Consider the following 19,841-nt stretch of genomic DNA (forward strand, 5'->3'; position numbering starts at 1 on the left):
TTTTTATAGCCTTAATAACTAACTACATCTTTACCTCATTACTTGAATCAGGAGAATAACTCGACACTGTTGGGAAAGAGTCCATAATTTGAAAATGAGTTTCTTGTCCATCAGGGCCACCGTAGCTTCTGGAACGTCTCCAACGTCTTCAGAATGGGAGGGGCGAGCGAAGTAGTGTTGCAATGTAGAACCTTACAGCTAGATGGCGCTAAATACTTGATATATTACACACTGTCCCTTTAAAAGTAAACATATATCAACCCAGTACAATCTGATACATAGAGTCTTTCACACCCCGAAAGACTACACAATATAAGTCAGACAATCTCTTCATACTGCCCAAGGTGCAAATCCGAAGTTGGCTCTCTTCTTCATATGTTCTGGTCTTGTTCACAGCTGTCCAACTATTGGGAAACATTACTTAGAACCATATCCAAGATAGCTAAAACAAATAATCCATCTGAACAAGGTTAACTTGTTAATCGACGCAACCCCCAATTTCCACTGGATACGGGTCGGCCGCGTTGCGGCTCCGATCCAGTTTTGCTCCGCCGTCCGCCGTCTGGCAATCCCCACCAGTTGCGGTTTGAGTCCGCTACGGTGCAGTACGGTAGACAGCTGGCATCACGAGGCAGAGAAATTCCTGTGATAATCACATAATCACTCGCGACCGCAGTTTTAGGTCTGTGTTATTAAAAACAACAACACAAAGTGTTCCCGACCGAAGGATCAGCATAAGAGTTTGTGTTTGTGTCTTTTGTGAGATTTGTGTGCTGGTGTCAACACTGACTGTTTTATTATTAAAAGTAACCGGATGTTGTTTATTATTTCAGCGCTTGACTTCCTGTCAGCTCAGTGCTAAATTCAGCTGAATTGCTGCGTCGTGCTCCCGCATCGCCAGAAATAGAAGTCCTGCGTATCTGTGCCGGAGGGCTCCGGACTACCGGAGCTGGGACAGAGCAGATACGCAGCGCAGCGGACCTGGTGGGGATTGACACATTGACTGAAGTGAAACGTATCTGAGCGGAGACGTATCCAGTGGAAATTGGGGGTAAGGGGGACACTGGAGGACACTGTAAGGAGCAACAAAATCAGATTCACAAGAATAGTTTTGACAATAGCCAATAAGTGCATAGCTCTTAAATGGAAGAGTGAACACCCACCACCACCCTCGCCTTGGCTTAGTGAATTGACCTCTTGAATCCCCAATGAGAAAATAATGTACAATCTAAAACAAAGGCCAGTTAAATTTGAGGGAATATGGGGTAATTTGACTGAAGGGGGCTTTGGTTCAAAAATATGTTCACAATGAGTAAAAAAAAAAAAAAAAAAAACTATTGATGAATGGGTTCAGGTTGTTCACCCATGTCTGACCCCCTGCAGCCTGGGAGTCTGGTTTCCTCTGCCCTGAGATAGTTGTAAGGCTTTTCCAGACTCCACTGATGTTTCTCTGCTGCAGCTGGTCCTCCATCTTCCTCCTGTAGCTGTTCTTCCCCTCTCTGATCTTCTTCCTCAGCTCCTTCTGCACAGCCTTCAGCTCCTCTTTGTTTCCTGACCTAAAGGCCCTCTTTTTCTCCTTAAGGAGAGCCTTTATGTCAGGATTAATCCAGGGTTTACTGTTAGAAAGACACCGTACAGTCCTGGTGGGTACAGTGTTATCAACACAGAAGTTTATATAGTCTAGTCTATGCAGCCTGTTAAACTGTCGATGTCCTCCCCATGAGAAACACACAGTTCTTCCCACACAGTTGAGTCAAAGCAGTCCCTCACAGCCTCTTCAGACTCTTCAGTCCATGCTTTAACTGTGCGGGTTTCCACTTCTTGCCTCTTAACATGGGGCTTGTAAACAGGCAGGAGATGCATATGTTGTGGTCAGGGTAGGGAGGGGGGATGAGTTGTGTGCCTCCTTGCTGAAGTCCAGGCATGATTGAAGTCCCCAGAGAAGAGGAAGAGGGCCTGTGGGTGCTAGTGAGCTTGTGACTGAGTGGAGGAGGTCACAAGCTGCATCAGCGTTAGCAGGGGGCGGGGGGGTACACACAGCGAACACAAAACTCTGTATGAACTCCCTCGGGAGGTAGTACGGCCTCATGCTAACAGCTTAAAGTTTGATGTCCTTACTGCCGACCTGTTCTTCAACAGTGATGTGCCCAGAGTTACATCATCTGTCATGAACAAACACAGCCAGCCCTCCTCCTTTCCTCTTACCGCTCTCTGCCATCCTGTCTGCCTGCCACATTTGAAAACCGTCCAGATAAGCATCCGTGTCCGGGGTCAGTGCCGTCAGCCACGTCTCAGTGACCGTAATGATGCTGCACTCAGGGTGGTCCCTCTGAAGCCGGGTCAGCGACATTAGCTCGTCCATCTTAGTGGGGACAGATCTCACATTACCAATGATGACAGACAGGAGGACGAGTCTGCAGCGTCTCCTCCTGCTACGGCAAGCATCACTGGAAAGGCACCCATGTCTCCTCCTCCTCAGCTTGCAGGGCCATTGTGCATTGGGCTGCTGGTGTGACGGCACCACGGCATTACCGTAGGCCAACAGCTGATCTCTACTGTAAACAAGAGGGCTGTGTACAAGCTCCCCGGACAAGGCGGAAAACGGTGAAAAAAACAGTAATAAGACTAGAGCGAGAGAAGCAAGTCTGGTCTCCATACTGCCTGGGGAGAGAGCTCCAGAGATAAGTAGTTAAAAACAGTTAAAAAGGACAAAATAAATGTTTAAAAAAGAAGAAAAAGCTTAAAAGTAAGCAAGAGGTAACAGGCTGCGTGAGTAATAGGCTGCAGGCATGCAGCGCTACTTGAGAGAGAGAGGGAAAGAAATAGGAAGGTCTCATTCTATATCTCCGCCATTCTTCCTGAATCCAGCATAGAGAGACAGTAACGTATGAAGCTAGAATAAAGTATGGCTATCCCCTGCATGACAAGAGAAAGAAACAGGAAAACAAAGGGAGGGAGGGAAAGGATGGGGATTTAGTGAGAGGATGTGGGGAGATACATGTGCTCACTCAGTGTCTGCTAGCTTGTGGGAGGTAGTTTTCACGGCTATGTATGGCATTACTGACTAACACTTACTGCCTTAGTAGGGAGAATGGATGGGAAAAGGGGAAGGTCAGAGCAGTCAGCCCTGCTTTACTCAACAGGAAGTACAGGATAGCCACTGACCTCAGCCTGAAACACACACACACACACACACACACACACACACACACACACACACAAATAACTTGGCTATAAAAACAAGTTGAAACTACCACATCTTTTTGTTTTGCAGTCATTATAAGCACATACACATAGACACACAAAGAAAGACTGGTCCGACAGCAGCTGAATCAACTTTCCATTCCCTATTTATTTTTGTTTCCTTTCCACAGAAACGGAAACCTGACCCAGGGACGACTGCTTTCAGAGTGGTTCTTGTAACAACCACAATTTATAATGCTTTGAGGGAAGTCTTTTAACAGCCCAAATAGGGCTGCAGCTATCGATTCTTTTTGTAATCGATTAATCTAGCACTTTATCGATCGATTAATCGGATAATTTTTTTTTTTGCGTTTTTAAACAACCAAAACAAATAATGCATAACGAAAATGATGTGGCTGTAAAATGATCAAGCATTTCTAAAAAAAACAGAGGTATTCATTCCAACTCCAACATTTGGCTCCAAAACTAAGCCCATTTATTAAGTGCCAGTGCCAATAATTAAACAACAATACAGTTAAATCAACTTACTGTAAAACATGTATAACATGTAAAACTGTGAATACAAACTTAAATAGTAAAGGCCATTTGGCCTTGGTTTTGTTTTCTTAATACAACATTACAAAAAAAGGATTGCACCTTCTGCAAATTACCCACCTGAGAACAAAGAATGAATATAAAATATCAAGCCAAACAGGTACACAATGTGTACAATTTATAAAAAATAAATGTAAATAAAACAATTATAAATAAATAAAATAAATAAATTATAAATAAATCCAGTCCCCAAATACATGATAACCACACTAATCCGCCAATCACAAGGAGGCAAATACACTGTGTGCGAAGACTAGGGTCCTACCTACTCCACATTATACGTGTCCTCCTGGAACCGAAACTTATCCTGAACTGTCAGGAATCATTTCAAAGTGACAGACACATTGGATTAGCCGGTGGAGGCGGTGTAATGCACTCAGACAGAGTTTATAATCACAAAACAGCCAATGTAGCACGTAATTCATGATCATGTCTGTATAAAGTAATGTTTATTTTTGCTCTTCTTTGGCGGCTGTTTCAGTGAGTTTTGGGCGCAGAGTGATGAGACATATACCGTTGAAATTTGTAGAGTCCCAGCTTTCATATGACATGCTGTATGTAGCGTTAGCATGAAGCAGCTTAATAGCTAACGCCGATTTTTCGGACATGCGCCATTAGCGTGTTTTTTCTACGTGCTCCTTTAGTTGCTTGGTGTCAGAATTGAGTTTCGACTAGGTGAAAATGATTATCATGAGCGTTTAGCCGAGCTTCTTCCCATTAAAGGAGAACTTCGGTCGATTTAAACATGCAGCTTCATTGCTCAAGCTACCCTTGACTTGCCAGTACCGAAGACGCGAACACATTTGGTCCAACCATTACAGAGCCCCGTGAACGCAGATTTAGCATTGAACGCTAACAGCATAGGGTCAGAACTTTACACTGTGTTTTAAGCGTCTTAACATGCTCCACGTCTCACACCAAAAGTTATGTAACATCAGCAGACACCTTACAACACAGCACTGTAGGGTGTATGACTCAAAATGAATAAAAAACTAGTTAAAACAGTGTGTTTGTGCAAGCAGCCACGTACCTGTTTGTTGACATCCACGTCTTACTGTAGCTATACCAAACTAGTCAATCCGTCGAGCGTGCGCTTACTCCCTCACTGGCGGAGACGGAAACGTATTCCAGCATTTTCGTGTTTCTGTTCATAATGTACATGTCCATGTTACAGCCTGTCATGAGCCATGAGCCTTACAATAGCCTGTTAAGCCTGTTAAGTGCACACTCGGTGGATATACTAGTTTGGTCTAGCTACCGGAAGACGCGGATGTCAACAAACAGGTAAGTAGCTGCTTGCACAAACACACTGTTTTAACCACTTTTTTATTCAGTTTGAGTCATACACACTACAGTGCTGTGTGCTAAGGTGTCTGCTGATGTTGCATAACTTTTGGTGTGAGATGTGGAGCATGTTAAGACGCTTAAAACACAGTGTAAAGTTCTGACCCCCTGCTGTTAGCGTTCAATGCTAAGTCTCCGTTCACGGAGCTCTGTAATGGCTGGACCAAATGTTTTCGCGTCTTCGGTACTGGCAAGTCAAGGGTAGCTTGAGCAATGAAGCTGCCTGTTTAAATCGCCCGAAGTTCTCCTTTAAGTGGGTGTGCTGCATTAATATGTTGCTACATGGTTAGCATGCTCAACGGTCCGTGTGGAACAATCAGATCCCTGCGCATATAGTGCGCGTCATAGGAATTTAACGAGGCTTCGAGGCAGAGTTTTTGCCTCGAGGAATTTTTATAATCAAGTTAATCGAGTAACTCGATGAATCGTTTCAGCCCTAAGCCCAAAGCCTATTCACCGTAACAGAAGGGCAGGTTGTCATTTGAGAAATGTCCAGTACCTGGACACATTTAAACTGACTGAACAGGTTCCCAACTGTGGAGTTGGGTACCAAATTGGTACTTTTAAGGTTATCGAAGTACATCAGTATATCGAGCAGTGATTTGTGCGAATGTGCGAACGGATTTTAAAGAGTGCTCTTGGATTCACACTCTGCATGCACAGATTTTACCCTCTCCTCACTGATCAGCTGGAGGCAGCATTGATACACGCAACCAAGCATAGCTACTGATAGTCTTGTCTTTCTACATGGAGTTTGCCTTTGACAGTGATCAATAAACAATAAAGATGATGACAACAACTTCGTTTGACTGTATATGAGCCGAATGCTTTCTTTGAGTGGAAAACTGCGGTGCTTCTGTGTGTGTAATGTGATGCACGGTTCTCAGTCCTCTGATCGGACCAGACAGGACATACAGACTCTCTACCTGCTATATAGCAGGCTCAGTATTCAGATAGTAAGATGCACCTTGGGGAATTTCATTTTTTTTCTCTGGTTATAATGCTCTCACACAGCCATCATGAACTCTAATATTTTAAAGAAATACTATTTTTATTTGTTTCAAGAGAGGAGTTATCTAAGTCAGAGTCCTGCACGGGTGAAAAATAACGTACTGTGTCGGACACAGATGCGGATCGGGTCGGACGCCTGGAGAGGCGGGTCGGGTTTTACGACTGCCATTTTCAAGGCGTCACTTATCATCAGTCATCAGACACAAATGATAAGCATTTATATTTCATATGAGCTCATTAATGCGTGCTTGCGCCCTCCCAGAACTCCCATTCCCCACTCTGTCTTACTTTCACTTTTAAAAATTGCGTCCGTCCAATTTTCCTTCGGGCGTTGGTATCAATTTATAGCGGGTCGGCTCGGGTACGGAATGTAATTTCTGCTACTGTCGGAAAACGGGTCGGATGTGGTGACCCGTTTAGGACTCTCCTCTAAGTGACCATTTTAATCCTCTAGCTAATTATCAAGCTAAATATCCAACATGCTAGTTAACATCAAAGACTGTGGTGGAAGACAACAGTAAAATATTTCCTTTCTCTAACTCTGGATTTATTTATGCCTGAATTTTTAAGGTGTGGCGGCTTTTATTTTGCCGTGGCGGTGCGCCACAGTCAATTACATATAGGGGAAACCCTGGACTACATACCTAAAAAGCATTAAAATGGACCTTTTTGTTCACACGTCCAACAGGTCTTCCAGCCCCCAAGAGGTTCATTCTCACACTGAGAGCAGCAGCCTTGTATAGAGTGGCAACTGCCATTAGCACAGTTTAGCTGGTTAAACCTCATCATTCGAAGAACAATAATCAATAAAATTACAATTTGGCGTACCTGGACAAAACCAACATAGCTATTAACAGCCATAGTCCTTACAAACTTCACTAATGTGTTGTCACAAGTTAGATTGTCAATATTAAAAAATAACAGCTTAAATTCCCGAGTAGCTATGTTAGCTTTAGTGACAGTTGCGTCCACAACTATGCAGTTACCTATAGTGTTGGAAAAATTATGCTTATATTATCAGTTTCTTGCTTTGCATTGATATAACCTGCTTATCTTCCTTTGTATGTTTGTGGAAGTGTACCGAGCTCTTGGAAAAGTACTGTGAAGAAACACACTCACCCTCCAGCGGGACCACAAGGCCTCGAATGGCATCTTGTGTGAATAACTGATGGTGGACATCATAAGAATGTTTGTGTGAAGGATAGATGCTGAAGGCCGTAGGTCCGAAAGTGTGTACGTGTACTTCTTCATCATGCATAACAACTGTATGACTCATATGTACTGTCTAAGAGCCAATCATATATGCTTACGCCCTATTGTAGGTGAATAAAAGATGCTTGGGGAGAGCAGCTCATTGGAACTCGGAAGCCCAGACCTTGTGTGCTGACTTCTGCTCTTCCCCTTTGCCTAGAAAGACAATCTCCGTGTCCGTGTCTCATTTCTTAACAGATTTAAACCTAACATATAGTTCCCACAAACAATACAGTGAAGACGCGTATCAGAGGGGATTTAGAAGTCAGTATATCATGCCAACTGAAAATTAACAAAAAGAGATATAATTTTGGATAAACTCAACAATGGCAATAATAACTAAAAAAAATCAGAAAAGACAGTATTTAAGACAATACATTTGTATTTTGTATTTAACAAAATACAAACAGGACAGTGCAAAAATGGTGCGCACTCACAGACAGTGTAGTTAGCTACATCGCTAAAGAGATGCAGTCCTTTAATACCATCGAAAAGCCGGCATTTCGACAAATGCTGCAAACATTTGACAGCCTGTACAAGTTGCCTGGGAGAACATACGTGTTGCAAACGGCAATTCCACAGCTGCACAACAGCGTGAAAGATGACATACTGAAGGGTAAGGGTTATTGTTTTTGGTTGTGTGTAATTCAAGTGCAATTTTTGCTAACAGAGAGTGAGAGTCCTTTTTATTTATTGTTTCTGGTTGTTTTGTTTATTTATTTTGTATATTTAAAATGTCGTCTTCACATTCCAATTCAAATTTTAAATATTCTTTAGAAATAAAAGTTTATTGGTCTTTGAAAGGGTGTACTTGCATTATTATGCCATTATCATTATATTAGTTGAAAAATTGTCTCAAAACGACAATATTATCGTTTATCGCAATAATTTCTGGAATAAATTATGGTCCAGCAAAATGTGTTACTGTGACAGGCCTGGTCATGACTATTCATTGTTTACTGCTCTTGGCTCGCTGCTGTGTGCAGTCTATTCAAACAGCGCTTCAATGTGCAGTACATTCAGTGGCAGACTGAGCTCTGGTGCTCAGAATGATATTCACAAACAAATCCATTAGTTCCTAATTTAGAATAATTGTAAGTTGCCAGTACAACTCTCCATCCGGAATTGTTCTGTCATCATAGTGCATACTGGTACTGACATACAATATACTGTTTATTGTAATATTTTGTGATATTACTTTGTCACAGTTCTCATTTTTCATGAACTTATAGTAAAAGATATATCTGTCTGATTTAATCATAATTTTTGAGTTGTCTTTCATTTCGTTGGAGTCAAACTGTATAGGAATTGGGTTGGTGGGAAAAAAACCAGACCATTACACAAGGGAATTAACTCTGGGATGAGTCTTTCACAAGCAGGCACCCACACTAATATTTAATTGATTTGTGATCCATTAGTTGTTGCAGGTCGGCTGTTTTTGGAGACATACATAATTGCTACTAGCTATTTGCTTTATGATTTTATATGATTTAACAGACCCTTTTTTGTTATACTTTAAAATTTCACAATATATACTGCACAAAATTCAAAAAATCATATTTCAATTTTCTCCAGTATTGTGCATCCCTACTCACAACAAAAGACATGTCCTCCTAAATTGAAACAATCTTAGCAGTAGTAAACACATTTGTACAATCTAAGGGTTCAATCAGGCATCATTCCCGTCAGACCAGAATGAAACTAAACTATCTATGCTTAATGCTGCAGTGTCTGCAGAGTCTGAGTCTAGTCACACTCTCATGATCTGATACAGTGCCTACATTTTCCATTCCCTTATATTAAGAGACAGAATTCTCTCAACAGTGACATGCTTATTTAGAGACAACAAAGGATCTTAGGATTTCCTGTATGGAGCTAAAATGCAGAAGCAGCAGCTGGCAAAGATGTTTGTGTGGCTATATCGACTATCAACACACATATCTCCCTATGTGCCAGTGGGGAATAAGTTTCAGTTCGACTTTTGATTGCACTCAGTGGAGCATGTTTTAAGCCATATACAAGGTGATGTTTCTCCCTACCTAGATTGCTGTTAAATTGCAGACAGTACAGAGAGGTTTCTTCTCATGTGAAACTACACACATTGAACTGAATTGCCCAATTCTGACAGTTAAACAAGTCATTTTGCAGGGGTTGTGAGGCTATCTACAGAAGTGTCTTTCAGAATGCTAGCTTTTGGGAAAAAAGTCCCCGGTGCATCACATGAGTATGTAATTACACAGGTTGGCCACGACAACAAGACAAACAAAACAAACATGACAAAACTGGCATCATGGCCTGGATCTCAACGATGAGGCCAGCTGGTCTAAAATCCACACTGCCATCCACTGTATCGGAATATATAACATCATGCTATTCACTGACAGTTGTACTGTTTTGAGTGAGTGAGAATGGGACGCACAGCTCCAAAAATAGAAAATCAATATGCGATGGCCAATGTTGATATTGTGGCTGATTGCCACAAATAAATGACTGTGTGGGAAACACTCACAGCAGAGTCACTTGCCATCTTTCGAAAAAGACTCAAGATTCACTTGTTCAGACTTCACCTCGACCCTGCATAGTAGGGCTGCCCCCAAATAGTCCCCCATCAGCCGACCAAAATTTCATTGGTCGATTGGTCGCAGGAAAAAAACCAAAACATTTGGAGCTGTGTCTTGTCAAAATTAAGTCAAAATCTATGTGACTGGCAGCTGGCTTGTGTATAAAAGGCTGGAGGGCTTTTAATTTGAAGGGCCAGATACAGGAAGTCGTGACACTAACTCACTGTCAGTGTTTTTTTTCAGGTCCCTTCGACATCATGGTTAGACAGTTAACAATTAATAGCCAACCATGTCAGGAAAGACGTCTAAAATATGTGATCATTTTGAAAAGAAGAAGGATGACCCCAAGAAGGTGACATGCAAACTGTGCAAGAAAAACTTCGCCTATCACTCCTCCACGACGAACATGATGTACCAACTTAAACATGTAAGTAGCCTAGCTACCTGCCCATGGCGGCCCGAACGTTTGAAAGCAGAGATAAATACATTTTATTATTGTTGTATTGTTGTATGCGCTATTCGGCTATTCGTGTGTGCTGAGGAAGCTAAATTATCCAGCTCACTGTGTTTTACTTATTGTGTAAATCTCTCTACAGGCACATCCACTTTACTGCGGAGATGACACATTTTTTTAATATATGTATATATAGTTCAAAGACCATGCCACAAAGCAAATTTGATCGACACAACTTTCTATAATCACTACAATCGATATTTCAAGTTGCTCAAGATTTGGTAACATTTTAAGACCTAAAAAAAAATTCATTATTGAACCAATGTATGCGTTTATCCAGGTCATTTTAGTTTGGCTTCACAGGTGGTTTGCTTAAAAATCTGTTGTATCCTGTGACCTCATATTCACATCTCCTTCTGACTTATTTTCAGCAGGTTTCAAAAAATTTCAACATCTCAGTGATTACTCTGGCGATTACGATGAAGAACCTCTTAAAGTGGTTAAAGCTACAAAGATAAAAACCAAGTGCTAATAAACTTGCTTTCTTTGAAGAAAATTACTCACTGGCTTCTGAAACTTCAGACTTTTTTTCCCAAAGCAGTAATGACGATGCTTATACAAATCTTTAATAACTTAGTCCTTTCTAGAAGTAGACATCCCCCAAAAATTGTGTACTAGTGACAGGATTAAAAACCCTCATTAACAGCGCTGAGACCACAATTTAACATCCTACCGTTCTGAAAAAAAAACAAAGCAGGCAAAAAATTCTCAATTTACCATTCCCAGTCATGTTTCATCGTAATATCAAACCATAATCATGACAACACAGATTGGTCCACATTCTTCTCGTCACTCAGTCAGCAAACAGGTCAGTCCTCTTGAAGCTCCATTATGGTTCAAATATCAGTACTCTTAAACAACCCCCACCCAACAGCAGGGGATTATTACTGGAGCTGTCCCCGCTCCAAGTCTCTCTCTGTGGGTGTGCGTGTGTGTCTGTCTGTGTCTGTGTGTGTGTGTGTGTGTGTGTGTGTGTGGTTATGCCCATGCATGTGTACTGACCGTTGAAGACAGCCTGTCCCTTTGCCAACTCTTGGTCCATTTCTATGATGTATTCCTTCCGAGTAAAGCCCCTTGTGCATGGCAACGACCCCTCCTTGCTTGACAATGAATGTTCGGCCTCTCCACCCAGAACAACAACCTTGAGAGGGAAGGAATCAAAAGATGAAAGGGAATTTGAAAAAAATCTGATATTTGAATGCATTTAAGATAAAATCTCTGCGCCTTCACAACCTATTGGCTGAGACGCTTTTGTCACTTTGTTTCATCAGCATCTATAACATTATTAAAACAATAAATAATTATGAAACATATTATATATTTGCAAACATGTTAGGGAGTAAATAATTCAAAAATTGATTTATTAGAGGATTTACAAATTTTTTTGCAATGGTCCCTAAAATGTGGTTATCAAACACCATTTAGTGTGAGGGGATATTTTTTTTTGAGCCTTTTATTTTCCTGCATGATTTGAAGTGTTGAATAAACATTTTCTTAAAGCTAGCATATTTGCCCTTTCTTATGTCGTTAAAAGTTTTAAGAACATGAAAAAAATACATTAAGGTACATTTAGAACAGAAAAAAATTTGCCAAAAAATTGCGATACATTTGCGATTAATCGTGAGTTAACTATGGACAAAATGCGATTAAAAAAATTAATCGTTTGACGGCCCTAATATATATACATGTATATATATATATATATATATATATATATATATATATATATACATATATATATATATATATATATATATATATATATATATATACACATATATATATATATATATATATATATATATACACATATATATATATATATATATATATATATACACATATATATATATATATATATATATATATATATATTTATATATATATATATATATATATATACATATATATATTAGGGCCGGGACTTTAGCGCGTTAATTACGATTAATTAATTACACAAAAATTAACGCATTAAAAAAAATAACGCATTTTAATCGCACTAATTTTTGCACCGCGGAACGTTTCTCACTGGAAGAGTTTCAGGGGCAGTGTTGGGAGTAACGGCGTTTAAGTATAATAGCGTGACTAACGGCGTTATTTTTTCAGTAACGGAGTAATCTAATGAATTACTTTTCCAAAAGTTAAAGACTATAAAATGTGGCGCGTTACAAAGTTAAGTTTCTCATTGAAGCTGACTCGGCTCTCAGCGACTGGAGCGGCAGAGCTGTTTTATTTTCCTCCGGTGAGGCAGGAGGGAGGGGCGGGATAACCGCAGAGGTGCTGATTGGCTCTCTAAGGTAGAGTGAGAGTTCGTAAGCCAATCAGAAGCTGTGTTTGGTTTACACACAAACTAGCAGAGGTGAGCTGCAGAAATGGAGAGTCCAGAGGGAAAGTTAACGTTTTCAAAGTGGAAGTACAGACACTACTTTAACCTACTTTGTCCACGTCCGTTTTAAGCAGCTCTAATCTAATGAAGCATCTCTCAACTGCACGCGCTTCTACAACACTAGTGGCCAAAAACTCTGTTGTTGACACTGTTGATGAGGATAGCAGGTGTGGCTAACGTGAGCTCTGCTAACACAGAAGGACACAGAGCCGTCCGAGCAGCCAAAGCTGGATGTTTCTGCTCCAGCTTCACTAAGACTTGTGACACAGACTGAACTGAATGCAATGATAGGCAGGTATGTTGTTGAGAACTTGCTCCCGTTATCAACAGCTGACTCAGACTCCTTCATTGGCTAAATACCAGGGAGAGCAGGTGCCGGTCCGCCATGCAGAGAGACATTTTCTAAATACATAGATGCAGAGTACATAAAAACAATGCCGAGCTCAAAAGGGGAAGAAAAGACAGTAATGCAAGAGTTACTTTTCCTGGTAACTACTTACTTTTATATTGGAGTAATTCTGTTACTAACTCAGTTACTTTGTGGGAGAAGTAACTAGTAACTATAACTAATTACTATGTAAAAGTAACGTGACCAACACTGTTCAGGGGTACCGATTATACTGGAGCACCAACTAACGTTCATGACTTAATACAACAACAATGAATGAAGAAGCAGATGAGACTGCTTTGGTTGGCCCCGTGGATGGGACATTTTGTTTTAAAAAGCGGACGGATGGCAGCGTAGATAAGAGCATGCTATTGCTGCGCTTAATGGCAAAAGAGCGCGCGTCCCATGTGCCGAGGCTCTGCAGTGGACCCAGGTTCGACTCCCGGCCTGGGTCCCTTTGCTGCGTGTCACTCCCCCTCTCTCTCTCCCTGTTTCCTGTCATATCTTCAGCTGTACTATCAATAAAGCCATAAAAGGCCCAAAAAAAAATTCAAAATTGCACTGGTCTGTTGGTCTTGAAAAAAAAAAAAAAAAAAGTTTTGTTGCTTAAGCTTCTGTATTCAGTCATTATACAATGGCATACTAAAATCCATGTGAAAAAAATTGCTTCTCACTGTTCTCAGGTCAAATATCTATATGCGATTAAAATGCGATTAATTTCGATTAATTAATTACAAAGCCTCTGATTAATTCGATTAATTTTTTTAATCGAGTCCCAGCCCAAATATATGTATATATATATATGTATAGATATATATATATATATATATATATATATATATATATATATATATATATATATATATATACATATATGTATGTATGTATGTATGTATGTATATATATATATATATATATATATATATATACACACTACTCACAATAAGTTAGGGATATTGTTATTTACATGAGTGCTTTTCCTATTTGGTCAGAATTTTAATGAAATAAGTAAAAGTTCCCTTTGATATTACTAATAATGAATGAGAAGAAACACTATTTTCATTAGTTTAATATTTATTACCCCAAAACAATTTAGACAATAACAAGGATAGCCCCAAATAACAAAAATTGACAATGTCAGTAGCGTGTGTTTCCACCATTTGCCGCAATGACAGCTTGACAGCGACGTCTCATGCTCCTCACTAGCCTCATGATGTTGTTCTGAGGCAATGCGTTCCACTCCTCCACAAGTGCTACACGCAGTTCTGCCAGGTCACGTGGGGGTGGGGTACAATCATCCAGTCTCTGCTTCAGCTGGTCCCAGACGTGCTCTATGGGGTTCAGGTCAGGGAACATTGCTGGCCATACCATATGAGACACTCCAACTTCCTGAAGTTGAGCTGTGACAATTCTGGCACGATGTGGTGGAGCATTATCATCCATGATCAGAAAGTTGGGGATGTGCTGGCGGAATTGGGGGATGATGATGGGTTTTATGATGTCTCTGAGGTAAGAACGTGCAGTGACTGAGCCATCTACAATAACCAAATCTGTTTTGCGCTGACTGGTGATGCCTGCCCAGACTGTTGCACCTCCCCCACCAAAGGGAACCCTTGGGACCATGTTGACCTCGGCGTATCGCTCACCTCGCCTTCTCCAGCAACGTTGACGACCATCATTTCTGTGCAAGGTGACCCGACACTCATCAGTGAACAGGACAGTAGACCACTGCTGCATTGTCCAGGTCACATGGTCTTGTGCCCACTGCAAACGTTCACGGCGGTGTCTTGGTGTCAGTGGAGTCACCTGCAACGGTCGTCTGGCATTCAAGCCAAAGCGGTGGAGTCAGTTTCGAATGGTTTGTCTGGAAACCCTAGTACCCCTCACATCTCGTAACTGGGCCTGCAGCTGTGTGGCAGTTGCATAACGATGTCTGAGTGCATAAGTCCTTAGGTACTGGTCATCGTTGCGGTCTGTCACTCGTGGGGCTCCACTCCTGGGTCTGTCACGAACTCTGCCAGTAGTTCTGTGTCTTGATGCAAGTCTGCTGATGACACTTTGAGACACACCAAGTTCACGAGCAACATCTGACTGCCTGCCACTGACCCGAAGGCGCGCTATGGCCAGGTGGTGCTGCTCGTCCGTTAAGTGACGTTGTGTGTTCATGGCTGTTTGAATGATGAACTTGGAATGACTTACTGACAATACCGGCGGACGGACGGACGGACGCTCGTTACCGTCAACCGCGGCAGCCCACAAACACCCGCTATAAAGCAGCTAACATTGTTGAGTATAGCGGCGCTGACCTAGCCCTATAGCGGCGCAGCGCCGTTGTTCCACCGCCTGGGGAGAACCCTGTATATATATATATATATATATATATATATATATATATATATATATATATATATGTTCTTCCACTTATGGTAGCATTGTAATCGCCAATGTAATCACTGAGATGTTTACATTTTTTGAAACCTCCTGAAAATAAATCAGAAGATGTCAATATGAGGTCACAGGATACAACAGACATCTATCTATCTATCTATCTATCCATCCATCTATCTATCCATCCATCTTGTTAACAACAAGTGGTGTCATCCTGGTCACGTTACTGTGAAGGAGCTCTGTCCTGGGGGTCCAGCTGGACTCCTTGGTGGAGGTGTCTGAGAGGAGGATGCTGTGTAAACTGCACAGTATCCTGGACAACACCCTCTCCACCAGGTGCTAACTGCGAGCAGAAGCACCTTCAGCAACAGACTCATTCCCCCCCCGGTGTAACACAGAACGCTGGAGAAAGTCTTTTCTTCCTGTGGCCATCAGACTCTACAACTCATCTCATCTTTCGATTTTGCACTGCGTATTGTTGTTTCTTTACTACAATTTTGTTACATGTTATATTGAGTTGCTGTTTGATTTATGTTATGTTAGCCTCTATTTTATTTTATTTATGTTATCTCTACTTTCTCTATTTTCTTCTTCCCACTTTGTATTGTAACTGTTGCACAGTAATTTCCCTTGGGATAAATAAAGCTTCTTGAATCTTGAATCTTGAATCTTGAATCCATCCATCCATCCATCTATAGCACGATTTTTCACCTGTGATCACTCAGTTTGGTCTTTTGCACCAATTTAAAACACACAGTATGATCTGCCAGGCATTTTGACTGTTACTATTTTCATTAATCTGTTGGACAAAAGATGACAAGTAAAACCATCATGCTAGTAGCATAACAGCATAGCAGCTTCACCGTTCAGCAAACTGATTTGTGGTGGTTCTCGACATATCATACACACTGACCATGGAGTGACACTCCCACACCGCCACACAAACCTGCGGCATTTGGTAGCACAACCTGATTTGTTTTGAACGTAGCCTAAAGCTGCTGTATGTGTAGGCGACATGAGCTAACTTCCTGTCAGGAAGGTTCCCTTCTATCTATTCCCTTCTACCACATGACTCGTAACTGAAATCCCCAGACATTGCAGCAAAAAGTAGGATCATGCTCATTCAAGAGCAGACAGGACCAGAAAAAACAGAACTACCAGAAAATGCATTTTCTTTTTTCCTGCTTGAGGGGGATGAGGGACATGGGTTGCAGATCAAACACTCTGTAACACTGATTAGTGGTAGAATATAGATGTTTATGTTTAATAAACATGTTTAATACTTATATAAATAAAAGTGTATCACTTACGGCAGCTTCAAGGGAAAGAGGACACTGAGAGAAGCAATTAGAATCTTCATTAGATCAGTGAATTAGTTTTCCACATTAATTCATTATCCATCACCATGAAGAACAGCAGACAACTGGGTCAATTCATTTTGATGATCGCTACATCTAGACTTTTATCTCCCTTGTTGTTTGAGCCCCCGCCCGACATGAACCCCACCCACACACCCACTCTACTTCTGGCCCACATATAGGCACACATACAAGCATCCCAGCTCCTCTGCAGCGCAGACAGCATCTGTTGCAGCTTGTTAATGTGTGTTCTAGTGTATGTGTGTTAGTGTGTGGGGGTGTTCTACTGTGATTAAAGTAATGATGCCAAGAGGGTGCTGTGATTTGCTTTTACTTAACCCAAAAACTTTAAACCTTCATCGTCCTCACTGCCCATCCTGACATGCCTGGAAGAAGTGGGGGAGGAGGGATTTAGCAGAGCAGGCTTTCATATCTTCCCCAATAAGTATAACGGGAAAAGAAGTAAAAAGGCATAATGAGACTCTGGTGTGGTGCTGTGTTTCTGCATTATGCTACACAGGCTTCAGTGGTGACATTTAGAGTGCAGGCATAAATGGAAGTGGGGAAAAATGGGGGGAGGTTAGGGCAGGGCAGTGGGGAGTATCAAACTACAAAATCTATCCAATTGCAGTGCTGTATTTACACTACACTACATTTTCACTGTCCTCTGACATTTCATAGACCAAACAATTATTCAGTTTATTCAGGAAGCAACTGTTGGTGTGTTAACTGCTAACTGGAGCTGGATGGGAATTTATTTTTATGTTGACATTATGGAGAGTGGAGGGGAACAGAAGACAGAGAAAAAAAGGCTTTTAACTTTTACCCCAAATCTTTAGTTGTCGTCTGAATATTTATCCTTATATTCTACAGTATCTTCTTACAAATAAAAGTTAAAAATATCTGCAACATAAACGGACAATAGACATTTTTTTTTTGTTCATAACATATAATTACAGAGTAAATTTTGACTGCACAATGTAATGGCTGTATATTATAATCTCCCCAGAAGGCTCTGCTCTATTTCTCCATTATAGACTAAATTATGAATTAAGTCATATTGTTTCCTGTGTTATTGGTAGTTGTTACTCTGAGAAAAAAATGAACTTAACTAGTAATTTTTTGCAATCTTTGCATTTTCTGTTTCCACATTAATAAACATATACATTCAAAAAAGAAAGTTCCCATTACATGACAGTTAGGCAACCAAAGAAGAGACAACTGGCTAGAACATATCATGAAGAAAGGACTGTCCAGTAGCCTATGAGCAATGAGTGGATGGGGATGAGGGGACCAAGGCCCCAAGAAAGCACCTCTTAATCCAAAAGGAGGGGGGTTCACCTACCTAAGTTATAATCACTACTTTGTACAAAAATGATACCCACTACAACATGATTGCAATTATCTAAAACCATTCACTTGCCTAGCTCTTATCAAGTTCCACACTAAAACTAAAAATATACTTTAAACTGATCTGACAGATGGGTTCACCATTTAAAAAAAAATGCTTTAGGCCTGCAGTGGAAAACTGTTGTCGTCCTCCTCAGGCAGTGAGAGTAGGTACACGGTCAATGTGTTTATGACTCCAGGTTTTGCAATACTCTTATGTGCTGGAGCATAACCAGTGCTATGCCATGTTTTTTCATTTAAAAACTCTTGTATACTGCAGCTCCTAAAGAGGCGTGACAGTACACGTCATAATGATGATGTCATTTTTTTTTAAAGGTGTTTCCCCGGTGTCCCCCTATCAATCTAACCCCGCGGACAGTTTATAATCATATAGATAATGTTATAATGTGGTGTGTTTGAGATCTTGACCCACCAAACATACTGGAAGGTGACAAAGTTACGTTTTTTGCGCTAAATTACATTATTACATAATCACCATAAGTAAACTGGATGCTGTCTGACTCTCACACTTGTGGGGAGGGAGGCTGTTTTCTGGGGGAGAGTTTACTGAAGTCTCAGTCGGGAGGACGGACCGTCGAGGAGATTTATTTTCAACACAAACACTTGGTGAGTTAAAGATCCCATATTATGAAAAACTGACTTTTTCTGGTATTTGGGGTGTTAATTGAGGACTATGGTGCTGCGACACACCTAGGAACTTTTATAAAAGACCATCCATGCTTTTTTGAGTGAGATACAGGTTTCTGACAGTGTCTCCCTGCAGTTTCCAGATGAGTGAGTCAAATTTGGCTTCGGTTGCCAACGTCAGCAAACGATCATTTGCATATTCTCACACACTACCCCACCTCCCTTCACCGCATACCTAAGGTGGCTCTATCCACCAGCTACAGCATTACCTTCTTGGGAGATCCGCCATTATATTATGAAAACATGATGTCGGAGCCCACCGCGAAGTGCTATGTTTTTGGCTGTAAAGACAAGCACACAACACTCCAGCGTGTCCCAGCCACAGAGGACAGGAGAGCGGCATGGATTTATTCATTTTTTGAAGGCAACGTCCAGCTACAGTTAGCAAAAAATGTTCATGTGTGCCAACCAGACTGACTATTTCTCCAACCTCGATCAGCACAAGGCAGGAGTAGTCGGGAGACATTTTTGAAATGGTGGGGAACTTCCAACTTTGAGTGGAATACCTGCAAATGAGGAACATGTAAGTATACAAATAATCTTCTGTGTAACCGGTAACGTAGCATCTCTGACCACACATGTTAGTGCTACAGCAGAATCATTTTGTGTATTACGTTTCTGATCTTGCATCTTACCCTGTCCTAGGAGAAATGTCTGCATGTACAAATATTTAGCTGTGTTTTTTTAGCATTTTTACACAAACTAACCAAGCAGTGTCACATGGTACAAGCTAATGCTAACCCCG

At 41.0% G+C, this 19,841-nt stretch overlaps 1 protein-coding gene across 1 annotated transcript in view; it reads right to left on the reverse strand.

Annotated features, from left to right (window-relative positions):
* LOC115591395 (cadherin-2-like) overlaps positions 1 to 19,841 on the reverse strand; it is a 147,695-nt gene that overhangs the window by 116,723 nt on the left and 11,131 nt on the right. Inside the window, exon 2 of the mRNA XM_030433389.1 lies at positions 11,482 to 11,620. Coding sequence (XP_030289249.1) covers positions 11,482 to 11,620 — 139 coding nt within the window. The remainder of the gene's footprint in view (positions 1 to 11,481; positions 11,621 to 19,841) is intronic.

This window comes from Sparus aurata, chromosome 11 (genome assembly GCF_900880675.1).
Source record: "Sparus aurata chromosome 11, fSpaAur1.1, whole genome shotgun sequence".
In the NCBI taxonomy this organism is placed as follows: Eukaryota; Metazoa; Chordata; class Actinopteri; order Spariformes; family Sparidae; genus Sparus; species Sparus aurata.